This window comes from Metarhizium brunneum, chromosome 3 (assembly GCF_013426205.1).
Source record: "Metarhizium brunneum chromosome 3, complete sequence".
Lineage (NCBI taxonomy): Eukaryota > Fungi > Ascomycota > Sordariomycetes > Hypocreales > Clavicipitaceae > Metarhizium > Metarhizium brunneum.
The window spans coordinates 4068135-4080122 of NC_089424.1; the positions used below are offsets into that span (position 1 = coordinate 4068135).

The 11988-nt window shown below is 50.2% G+C and overlaps 4 protein-coding genes across 4 annotated transcripts; all 4 read left to right on the plus strand.

Moving 5' to 3' along the window:
* Positions 1–371: 371 nt before the first annotated feature.
* On the plus strand, positions 372–1292 carry G6M90_00g064860 (uncharacterized protein; the record flags this gene model as incomplete). Its single annotated transcript, XM_014684572.1, has 1 exon — positions 372–1292. The coding sequence occupies one exon, from the start codon at positions 372–374 to the stop codon at positions 1290–1292; it is 921 nt and encodes a 306-aa protein (XP_014540058.1).
* A 3242-nt stretch (positions 1293–4534) lies between these two features.
* Cht (Cyanide hydratase) lies at positions 4535–5830 on the plus strand (the record flags this gene model as incomplete). Its single annotated transcript, XM_014684571.1, has 5 exons — positions 4535–4682; positions 4733–4742; positions 4806–5151; positions 5200–5613; positions 5675–5830. The coding sequence occupies 5 exons, from the start codon at positions 4535–4537 to the stop codon at positions 5828–5830; spliced, it is 1074 nt and encodes a 357-aa protein (XP_014540057.1).
* A 1285-nt stretch (positions 5831–7115) lies between these two features.
* G6M90_00g064880 (uncharacterized protein) lies at positions 7116–8091 on the plus strand (the record flags this gene model as incomplete). The annotated part of the gene is made up of 3 exons (XM_014684570.1): positions 7116–7170; positions 7222–7717; positions 7782–8091. The coding sequence occupies 3 exons, from the start codon at positions 7116–7118 to the stop codon at positions 8089–8091; spliced, it is 861 nt and encodes a 286-aa protein (XP_014540056.1).
* A 603-nt stretch (positions 8092–8694) lies between these two features.
* Positions 8695–10910, plus strand: G6M90_00g064890 (uncharacterized protein; the record flags this gene model as incomplete). Its single annotated transcript, XM_014684569.2, has 4 exons — positions 8695–8999; positions 9072–9605; positions 9747–9823; positions 10063–10910. The coding sequence occupies 4 exons, from the start codon at positions 8695–8697 to the stop codon at positions 10908–10910; spliced, it is 1764 nt and encodes a 587-aa protein (XP_014540055.2).
* Between the last annotated feature and the right edge of the window lie 1078 nt (positions 10911–11988).

Sequence of the window (11988 nt, forward strand, 5' to 3'; positions counted from 1 at the left end):
ACAGGTTGTCAAGGGACCCACCAGAAGCAACTTTTGTCGAGCCCATGAGTCGATTGCATCTATTCCCAGCGAAGTTATGTATGTAGCTTTCTCGGGAACCTGGAACCTCGCGGTCGCGGCTCGCCCTCTACATGTCAAAAGTGCAACACCGGCCCAACGATTTACTGAACGCGTAATGCATTAGAAATCAAGAGGGACATGGGCACTTGAGCCGTGGTTAGTAGCAGCCGTGGTCTGCTTTTACGTATATAAACATGCAACTACCAACCCCAATAGCAACAGTTCTTACACAAGCTCATCATCAGAATTTGTTTTCCCACTCATCCATCTGAGATTCACAGCATACCAGCTACCCTTACACTATACTAAACATGGCTACCTACCTTGTTACGCAGGCCACAGGTGAGCAAGGCAAATGGGTTATCAAGCACCTCCTCGCAGCATCCGTCAAAGTCCACGCCGTCGTCCGCGACCTTCAAAAAGTCCCCCCTATCCTCAAGAACCCCGGCGTAACTCTCTTCCAAGGCGAAAGCAGGAACTTTGATGAAATCTACCAAGCAGCCCAAGGTTGCACGGCAGCATTTCTAAATACCTTTCCCATCCCCGGCCTGGAAGCTCTCCAGGCCAAGACCATTGTAGACGCATGCAGGAAAGCGGGAGTTGAAACTCTTGTTGCGTCCACAACCTTCACCGTTGGTGACAGGGCCTCGTGGGATCACGAAAAGACGGACGAATGCCAACTACGCGAGTATTTTGTTTCCAAGGCAGAGGTGGAGGATACCGTTCGTCGGGCCGGTTTCCGAGCCTACACTATTCTTCGACCGGCGATTCTTCATCAGGACTTTCTGATGCCGGGGGCGACTCAGAATTACCCTAGACTACCTACGCACGGAGAGCTAGACCACGCGTTTGATAACGGTGTAAAGGCGCCGTTTACGGATGCAAACGACGTTGGGCGGTTTGCTGCGGCAGCCTTGCGGGATCCGGATACCTATGGTGGTCAGGAGATTGACCTTGGTAGCGAGGCACTTTCCATTCAAGAGGCACATGATATTCTTGTCAAGGTTAGTGGTAGACAGGTCGGGCTGAGAAAGCGAACGCCTGAGGAACAGGAGCAAATTAAGCCCACGGTATTTGGTCAGCGATTTCAACTGTATGCGAACGTGGCAGATTTTAGTGGAAAAGTCGCTGCCGCGAAAGACGTCGCGTCCAAGTTTGGCATTCCGTTTACCACGTTGAAGGAATCGTTGGAGAGGGATAAAGCTCGGCTCTTGGAGTGCCTGCCAGCTTGATCGCATGTCCGTGGTCAATGTAAGAGGTTGAAGAAACCTCTTGGTGTAATTAGTTTTGACAAGTCAGTTGACTTGTGGCATGATTTCTCAAGAAATTGCAATTGTATCTTCTTGTTATATTAGTACAGCATTGAAATCCATTTGTAGATGGATGACTGCCTGTCGATATTTCACCTTCTAACGCCCAATCGTTGTGTTGCGGAGTTTCAAAATTGTGCCAGCAACGGCCGCAACATGGGCCGGTATCATTGTTCGCGAGCCGATCATGTCCAGGGGGACGTTTTCATGCCAGCAAAACGCTTTTCTGAATGCCCCCTAATTTGGCCGCTCGCAGGTCGCATCACGGAAGCGCTGGACAATGTTTCGTCTTTCGCAAGCTGGTTCAGGGTGAGATTGAGGAAAACTGATGAGAGAAATACAAAGTCAGCCATGTCTGGTCTTCTACCAAGTTCAAGTATACCACAAGCAGGTTTCCCCCAGGGCCCCATTCTTCCCAATTACACACTTCTTCCGCAACGCCCATCTCGTTCAATGTCAAACCGGTGACAGTATCGGTGGTGCATCTATTATTCTGCTGGCAGGGTGCGGTATGTGTAAGCTGTGATTTTACTGCAGTTGATTTGATGTACTGTTCGCCATAATAAAATCCCAGCTCGAAGCCGACGTTGCTGTGTTCACTCATTCCTTTGACCCCTGAAATTGTGCCGGCAACTTTCCAGCCCTTGGTTGTAGAATCTGTGACGGCCGTGGACTGCGTTGTTGAAACGCTGGGGGTGAGTCCTTGACATCGTCGTCAGTGACAGTCAATGCCATGTCCACCAGGTTTTCTATTTTCAGAACCGTCTGCCGCTCGGTCAAACAGACTGCGTTGCATGAGCCCCAATAGGTAGACGAGGACATCAGATGTCATCATTGCACCATGTATAACCCGCCGGGCGGCTTCATGGCCTAGAGGTGAGAGAGACGGTTCTGAATGCTTTATTTGTTCGAGGGCCGTAGGGATCACAGACAATTGGCGGTTCGTTTTTCTTTTCTGTCAGAAAAGTTGAGTCAGCTTTGGCATCAATGAAGAAAAAGGGGCTTGTCGCCAGACAACGAGCTCTGGGCCTCAACAGAATTTGATGAGCGAATATATTCGAACATGAGACCTACCTGCCTGGTGTTTCAGGCGAGAATTTTGGAATATCCATTGTTACTACGAAGAGTCCACCACCGCGTCTGGTAATAGTGTCAAGTGTCAAGAACCTACGCCTGCGCCACGGCAAGATGGGCCTAGCACATGATCCTTCTGCGCGAACAAATACGTTGGGCACATCCTGTGTCAATATCAGGGGCAAAGCAGGGATCAATTGACCTCATTGCCGCGCTTGGTCCAGCAATATCCATCAAGGTAATAGTATTGGGGTGGCTTACCGCTTCTTCAAGTGTTGATACGGTGGCCCTTTTGGTGAATTAACCGGTTATAACGGCGTAGGCGTGCTTGCGAAGATCCGAAGTGCCGTATTAACCAAAGAGAAGACGACAAACCTCACCATCTGCCTGAATTCCCACGACATCTCCGACCCCCGGATTGCTCAGTCGCCACCAAGGCTCTACTCGGCGTTATCCCGGAAGTCTAAATTAGCAAGGAGATTCTTCGTGTTGGGATTCGGATGGCAGTGTCTTCTGGAGTACTCAACAGATGATTGGCATTCCTCCAGTTCGCCACTAGCACAACGTTTTCAAGTGATTTATGGATCATTGGTTTAGTAGGTCATATCGCCATTGGCCCTCTGATGTGTTTCAGGCTGTAGCTCACGGATGATCCCTGTTTTTCAACGATGAAAAGTTGACATGCCGAATTATTGCCCCGGCGCCGTCAACCAGGCTGGCTCGGGTTGACCCACGCCATGGTGCTTTTCCGCCGGCTGGAATCAGCGCCAAGTTTGGATGAATCAAGACAGCTAGGAATCCAAAGTATGCAGAAGGGTGTGTAGATGTATGCTCACAGGCCCGAACGTAGCCACCCTGTGTCACACTGGACGCTCACATGAGCCTACTGCATAGGGTAGTAGCATGTCTATGTGGTTGAATCTTATAACTATTAGTTTTTTCGGTGCATTTATGGCTAGAATGACTGCAATGCTTTCCATATACGTGGCTGTCTACCTCACATGCGGCAACGGAACTTGGATGAGATTGCCACACAGAGGAAAAGAAATCGCCTCGTTAGTGAAGCGGCGTAAAATATAATCTCAAACACACCCTCGGGGGTAGGCCATCTCCTGCACAGCCATGCGCTTTTATTCTTTTGTTGGGAACATGGGCACCAGTGGGTTTGTTAAACAGTCGGGTCTCCTGGGTGGGCCGTTTTGTGGCCTCGTGATTCTTCTTCATCTGCATATTGGTGCCCTTCGTCGAGATGCTGATTCATGGATGGGTCGGTAGTATCGTCAATGATGAATGCTACATCGCTACTGTCGGAGAACGGATGTGTAAACACTGCAGATGTCGTCTCGGTACATGCATGTGTAGCTGCAATGCTCTACTACGTGTCACTTTTATTTTTTAGAGGCGCTCAATATTGTCACGACATTTGCTTGTGCACCTCTGTCTTCATTGCATACCTGCATGCAACCCAATATTCGTCATCTGCGCTAACCTGTCGCATCCGGGGCTCATCCCAGCTTTCTATTGCCGTTCCAGAGATTTACCGGCGACATCCACATAATGTGGAATCTGGGTTGTTGCTGACCACGTTCCGGGACAATTAAAGTGGCATGATTTCAAGCTTCTCCATGCGTCCATGGTGCCTGAGGTTATCCCGGATAGACTCTGGACTTGATCAAGCCATCCGCAACAGGCCCGGCCCGGAAGGTCGCGATCTCGGCCCCCATAAATATTGACTCACAACCATGTGTGATTCGTCGAACCGATGACGCGATGTACCCCCAGATTGGGGTCCAATATGTCGAGTCGGGAAATAATGACTTCGTCATGCAGCGTTCAGACACCGAGATCCAGACGCCGAGGGAAGACCGCATGCCGAGAGCCCGTCCGGATCTTCGTGATTCCATGTCACCCGATCCATGTATGACTTCTAGATGGGAGACTTGCAGAAGCTTATAAGCACCTCTCGAGACTCCTATTTGGCTTTTCCCATCATCACAGTTTCATCACTTCCATCACTTCATTGACAATCACCATCTACTTCTCGATATTTGGACTTACACCAGTCCATTTACCCTCCAACATCTATCAACATGGTTGCTACTATTCGTCAGTACAAGGCTGCTTGTGTGCAAGCTGAGCCTGGATGGCTCAACCTTGAGAAAGCAGTCAAGAAGACTGTTGACTTGATCCTCGAAGCTGGCGAGAAGGATTGCAAGCTTATTGCCTTTCCCGAAGTTTGTAAGTTGCCCATACAACAATCCCTCCTGTGCAATGCTAACAAGTTGTAGGGATTCCTGGGTAGATATTTTCCCCGAAATAACTCCTGACATGGCAAGTACTTAAGCTAATATTCAAATCAAGATTTCCCTATTGGCTGTGGCGTGTGAACTACCAAGATTCGCTGCCCCTCCTCAAGAAGTTTCACCAGAACAGCATGCGGCCCGACTCGGACGAAATGCGACGAATTCGCGAGGCTGCCAAGGCCGCTAAGATCTACGTCTCGTTGGGTTATTCCGAGCTCGACGGCCATACCATGTACATGGCGCAGATCATCATTGATCCAACCGGAACCGTCATCAACCACCGTCGCAAGATCAAGCCCACCCATGTCGAGAAGCTTGTATTTGGCGAGGGAAGCGGTGACTCTCTTCACGCCGTAGTCGAGACTGAAATTGGCAATCTCGGCCACTTGAACTGCTGGGAAAATGTACGCGTGCCCGTATGCCCACCCAGACAAGCATGCTGACAAGCGTAGATGAACCCCTTCCTCAAGGCACTCAACGCCAGCAAACATGAGGAAATCCACGTAGCCGCATGGCCCGTGTACGGCCCCGGCTCGGCCATCAAGTACCCCGATCCATACACGAACGCGTCCGAAATCCAATCCGACCACGTTACACCCGCGTACGCATACGAGACTGGCGCCTGGACTCTAGCCCCAACCCAGGTTGTCACGCGCGAGGGAGCCCGTCTCGGACTTCCCGTTCGGCTGCAAAACGACGAGGCTGCCCTCGACGGGGAAGCTGATATTATTGGAAACGGCTACTCCAGAGTCTATCGTCCAGACGGATTCCGCGCCGTTGACGACCCGGCCAAGACCTTTGACGGACTCGTCATTGTCGACATTGACTTGGACGAGAATCTGCTGACCAAGAAGATTGCCGACTTTGTATGTTGAAACTAATGATTCATGTGTCGTAAGAAATGCTAACACAAAGTTGAATAAACAGGGCGGGCACTATATGCGACCGGATCTGATTCGCCTCCTTGTTGACGAGACGCCCAAGACAAATATTGTGGATGCCAACTCTACTGACCCCAAGACGTTCCCTAGCACTTTAGAGCGACTTGGCTTGGCTAAGCCTCTTCCTTCTGCTGAAAACTAGCCTCATTGTCTCCGTGTACATTCACTTCTCCTCTCTTGTTACTATAGACTTGAAAATTGAGTTCTGGCTGTTGCCCACTTTATACTAGTGTTTTTCTCGCTTTCGACGTTTGAATGTGGCAGTGAACTGTCTTTAGCAGATTCGTGAAGATGTATCATCCAACATAAATGAGTTCTTGATTCCTAGTACCACCTGGGGAAACAGGCCTAGTGTTGTACTTGGTCAGGAAATCCCAAGCTCTCGGCTATGTTGATGACTTGTATTTCTCTCTGAAGATCCGAACGCTATAATTATTTAGATCCCGTGACGTTCTCAGGCCAGAACATCATAAGCTTGCTTTTCACAGAATGTATTGCAATTTCTGGCAGTAATCGCTCTAATACTCTATTTATGGTTTACCACAACTCATGTATTATGATGTGTGTTTACACGGTGTTTCTTTTGGTCTGTCACGGTTCTCTGGTTTAGCCACCGCCAGGCACATAGACTTGACGTGACTAGGCTGTACCTGATGGAGTTGTTTACACGAGCATTGAGGTATTAAGAAAGACAAGATTGATATCTTAATAATATAAACAAGGAGTTACTTACGACTTCTTCCCATGACAGATCGAAAAAACCCATCCCCCCTGTCCAAAAAAGATTGCAGATGGCAGGGGCATGAAGCAACGGCAACTAGTGCATTCGGCTAGGACAGGCAATGAAGATTCTGGAATCCGTTGTGGCTATAGTCGATTATTGTTGCTGTATTTTGCACAGAAACCTGTCTACAATATGTCATGTGCATCGAATGTCTTACGCTGGCTCTGTAAAGAAGTAACAGGTCAGTATACAAATTCTTGCTGAACTGAGGAACTTGGCTCCTACATATTGTGAGCCATTGCGTTACTTGCTAGTTCATTCCAATTCTGAAGACGAGTAATACATTTCTGCCATTCATGAAGGTCAAAGACCATTTTTGGCTATGACGCTGGCATGCTTTGTTGAGCCTCCCTTGCTTCTTCATTTCGAATTCGTCTGCAGCGCGAGATCTTGCGCATTTATTGCGAAAGATGTCGGGTACTGCTACGGGAGAATCTATTGCTAAAAGGGTAGAGCAAAGCCTTGCAACGCGGAGATTCAACGTTGGCGCTGCATGTGATCGTAAATTTGAGGAAAGAGTTTGCGCGCCACAGGAACGTACGCCTCCAAAGTCTCGAGTTTCGATTCGACAACTTCATCTACGAGATTCTGCAAGAGAATATTGAACGGCAGCATAATTCCTGCGCGGTAAATTTAACCAGTCATGGAACAAGCCCAGCAGAGCCAGCCAGACGCCTTGGCCGCACGCATCTACCTGGGTTCGACCCTCGATTCTGCTGCGCTTCGATAACGCTGACTTTTGGGTGTAGGTAACCTCCCGTATACGGCCAAACCCTACGACATTGAGGAATTGCTCGCCGCCAATGGCTTCGACCATTTTCAAAAGATCCATATATCCATAGACCCCGTCAGTGGGCGAAACCCCGGCTACTGCTTCGTCGACTTCCCCGACCGCGACACTGCCGGCCATGCCCTTGCCTCCTTGAGCGCAACCATCAGCGGACGGCCTATCAAGGTCGGCCCCTGCGACCCCAAGAAGCAGCGCGATCGAGGCGGGAACCACGAGGCCGACTCTTCTTCCCGGCGATGGGGCGATTGGAGCACCCAATCCAGCGATGGCGGGATTGCCACTGGGCGATTCGACACCAAGGGCGCCGAACAGGGTCCCTACTGGGCAGTGGATCATTTTGAAAACATGGTAGAGAGCCTCGAGGGGCGGAGGCTCTACGTCGGCGGGTTGGGGAAGATGGTTGACCAAGCTCAACACAACCGAGAAATCACGGAGCTCTTCTCCGACTTCACCCCGTGTGTGGAAACCTCTCATTCTTATACTGCATCGTGCCTTTACTAATTGCCAGGTATATACTAGGACGGCGATTGGCAAACGAATCACGCCGTATGAAAGGACGAGATTCATGCCAGGCAACCACCACTACTGCTTCGTCGACTTCGAAACCAGGGAGCAGGCGAACGCAGCGAAGAAGGCCCTACACACCAGGACCATTCCGGGGGGCAGGCTGAAGGTTTCGGTGGCCGGTGGCATACCGAACAAGCTGGCAAATCCCGACACGGGTGTCAGATACGGTCGGAGTGTGTACGATGGTTCCCGTTCAGGAAACACGGCGCCTTCGAATAGGGCCGCAGCATCCACTGACTGGCGCAGGAGAGATGACGAGTAACTGGGCCGTGAAGTGTCACTTTTTTTCGTATAAGCATATTTGCGGGCGTCGAGAATATAGCAACCGTCCGCTTTGTTTGACTCAGCAAACCCACCAACCGACCTACCCTGAATCACAGCTCACGGAAAATTAAGACATTCATATCAACAACGGCAGCTGCCTAAACTGACAAATGGCTCATTTTGTGTATAAAACACTGCACGGGACCAGCTCTCAATGGAGTGCTCACTCCTCAAATAACTCTCACTTTAAATTGATACAATTCACTGTCGGCGACAATAGCCAATCAAGTGCACCTGCAGGCACCTGGGGATGAGGCCTGGCTGGTCCGAGCAGCGGCGAGCACCACGACAGACCGCCTTAATCATGACTCTGGGCGACATGTGGAGATATTCCGACTCAAATGCTCGCAAGAACGGAATCAGCCTAAAGCGTGGGCTGCTTTTAATCGCTAGCTATGGCTGGAATACCCTGGGCTCAGCAGGCCGTCGACCGCTTTTTTGAAGGGCGCTATCCCACCCAGTTTCAGTGCGATCAAATAGCGAAATCCATCAATTGATTTCGGGCGCTTCGAATCTTGGCGCTGTTGACACGCCGGGCTCGATGAGTTATAATGTTGTCTGCACGGGTCGCCGTGCAGGGAAGCCAGACGTTGTGGTATCCTTCCGAGAGCCAGAAGCCAACCTCGACAAAAGCATGTGCCAGTTCGCAAAGGCCATCCACGGCTACCTCGTGCCCCGGATATCTCACGCTGGCATAGTCGATGGTGCAGATCCGCCACTCACCATCTACACCATGCCGTACCTGCAGGGAATCTCGTGTCTTGATGCTCTTACTTGTCAGGTGGAGATGGGTGAAGTAGCCGAGGCCAGGCATACTTGCTTCATTCCATGTCGCCACCTTGCCAGGTAGGGAGAACAGCGATGCCCGTTTGCTAGGTTGGCGCTGAAGTGCCTGCCACGATTGCTCACATTTGTTAGGTATTTCGCTCGATGTTTGTCCAAGCCGCTGCATACGACCACAGAAGCACAAACAGAGACTCTAGATGGAATTCAACGCAGACTCGCTTTAGTACGATCCTCGTCATTATCCATTTTCGAAACCCCGTCATGGTGGGAATTGGAGCGCAGCCTCCCTGCTCTCTTTGCGCGGCATTATCCACAAGTTCTTACGCATGGTGATCTCTCTAGGACGAACATCTTGGTTGATGAGGACACCTACGAAATCACGGGTATTGTCGATTGGTCTCTTGCATCGATACTGCCTTTCGGCATGGACTTGGACTGCCTGTTTCTGACGACGGGATACATGGATCGCCATGGGTGGCACGACTACGCATGCCGCTCGCGGTTGCATGAGGCTTTCTGGACCGAGTTCTGGTCTGCCTCGCAGGTCAGGGATGATGTGCGGCAATACAAAATTCGCGAGACGGCTGAGCGGGTGGCCAAGATTGGGGCCATTCTGCGCTACGCTTTCCAACGCAACGCCGACGGCTCACCTTCCGAGACGTTGATGTCCGATGGAGCCTTGACATGGAGCTATCTTCAGGCGTGGCTTGCTACTTAGCTGTATGTAGTCTCGAGAAAGTGCCATCACTTGAGTCTTGGTTTTCCCCAAGGCCTCGAGGGCAGATGCCCCTTATTTATATCAAATAGCGGTGAGCAAGCGAGCGTGGAAGCCCAAGGCCTTAAGCTAGGTCTTGAGCCCTTGTGCAAGTATCGTCGGGTTCAAGGTTCGGCCCGTGCCTTTATGGCAACGTGACTTCCATGTAATATTCCATGAGCCGCCACGATTTGGAGTCGTTCTTCCATGTCCTACTTTGGCTGTGTCCCCACGAATAATCGGCCAAGAAAGAATCAATAGCTGGTCAGAGTTGCCCTGCAGGACGGTGCTGGTTCCATCTAAGCCAATAAAAGGGCTTCAATGTTTGCACAACGCTGCGCAAGAGATAACTCATTTCACAATAATCAGACCGCTGCCCACACCTTCACCCCCAAGAGAGCTTCCCCGTCATAGTGGCACTCCAAATTACAAAGTGGGAAGACCTAGCCTTCTTCGATGAGGAAGTCGACGATGAAACCGGCCAATTCCAACACACAAGCTTTGCAGCGTTCGATGCAGATGACAAGGCCTACTTTGGCAAGTTGAATCAAACCAAAAGCGACATCATCTTTCCGCAACTTTTAACTGCTCTCGCTCCCGTCTCCGACAATGATCTCTTTCCAGAATGGGCGCCTTATCATGTGGAACTCACCAAGGCGCCGGATACACTCCCACCCAACACCTACGTTAAACACCCAAATCTTTCCACGTACGAAATCTTCCAAGAGCACAACGTCCTCGACCTTATTTCCAAAGGTCTGCTCGAGGAGGCCAAAGTGATGGAGATTATCTCCCGACACCCTCACCCCAACATCATCCACTACCATGGCTGCAGAGTCCGTCGTGGCCGCATCACCGGCCTCGTCCTTGACCGCCACTCTAACACGTTAAACGACCATCTTAAAAACAAGGTTGGGTCGGTGGACAAGGAACCGTTCATGCAGGCCCTTATATCGGCTATCGACCACCTCCACTCTCTTGGCTGGGCCCACAACGATCTTAACCCAGGTAATATCCTGGTGGACAAGGAAGGCATGCCAGTCCTAATCGACTTCGGGTCCGCCCGCGAGATGGGTGCTAAACTGGGAACCAGCCGGGGGACCAAGGGATGGATCGAGGGGGAGATGAAGGATTATCATACGTCAGACAAGCGCCATGATTTGTTTGCTATAGACAAGATTCGCGTGTGGTTGGATGACCCCATATTTAAGGATTGAACATTGTCATGACATCTGTTTTATTGACCGAAGCCGTCGATGACACCGCAACTAAACCAAGCATGCAAGATCAGGCATCTAAGTATCATTAGATGCATTAATGATTACATCGTACAGTATATTCGGATCCTGTGGGATCCCAGTGAAGAGACCATCCTGATGCGAAAACAGGACTCCCTTAGGATGACTGTACGTGGCGGCACGTGTGCTAGATTACAAGAAGCACTTTAATAGCCTTGAAAACCATCGTACCAGTCCGATACCAATGTGAGAATCGATTTCACTGATCAACTGTCAACGGGTGAAATATAGGGCATCTACAACTAGAAGGTATTTATGGCTTACCATAACAGGCACTGGTTACTCCCTTTTGCTTAGTGTGGCTAAACCATGACGCCAACACTCAACTGCCCATTCTTACACCATAGATTTCCAGAAGCGGACACGTATTGTAGCCTCTTCCAGCTCGTACACGTCGTCATGGTCCAACGACATTGCACAACTAGCGGTACAAAGCGTCGTGATTCCGGTTATATAACATAAGATACACAGTTGTGGTACGCGGAAAAGACTTTAGCGAGACTATTGTTCATTTGCCACAGTCTCTTGAGAATATGACTTAAGATATGTCGAAATTTACAATCCATAAGCAGCCATGGGAGTCTCAATCGCCGGCTGTGTGAGGACATGGTGGTATGACAGCGTCCCATCCCTGCTAAGTGCGATGCCACTGTTGGCTGAGCTGTTGATCCAATAAAAGAGGATTCTCAGTTGTAGCTGATGGAATATCAAATTTCATGTCGTGCGACGGCAGTTGATGCCCAACGTTCCCCTCACCGAGGATCGACGACAAAGAGTTTGGCTTCATAACCTTTCATCCTTTAGCTCTGGGATTAGCCTCATCAACCAAGTGTTTTCCCTTAACGAATATACCGTTACCTCGCTCTTGGTAATCCACTGTCCCCCAACCTACATCCGTACAATCGAACACTCAGCGTTTCACAGCGGCATCTCCCTGCCAAAGTCGTCAACCCCTGAAAGTTCCCTCCACTATCTGTGTCTTTATTGCTCTACGAAG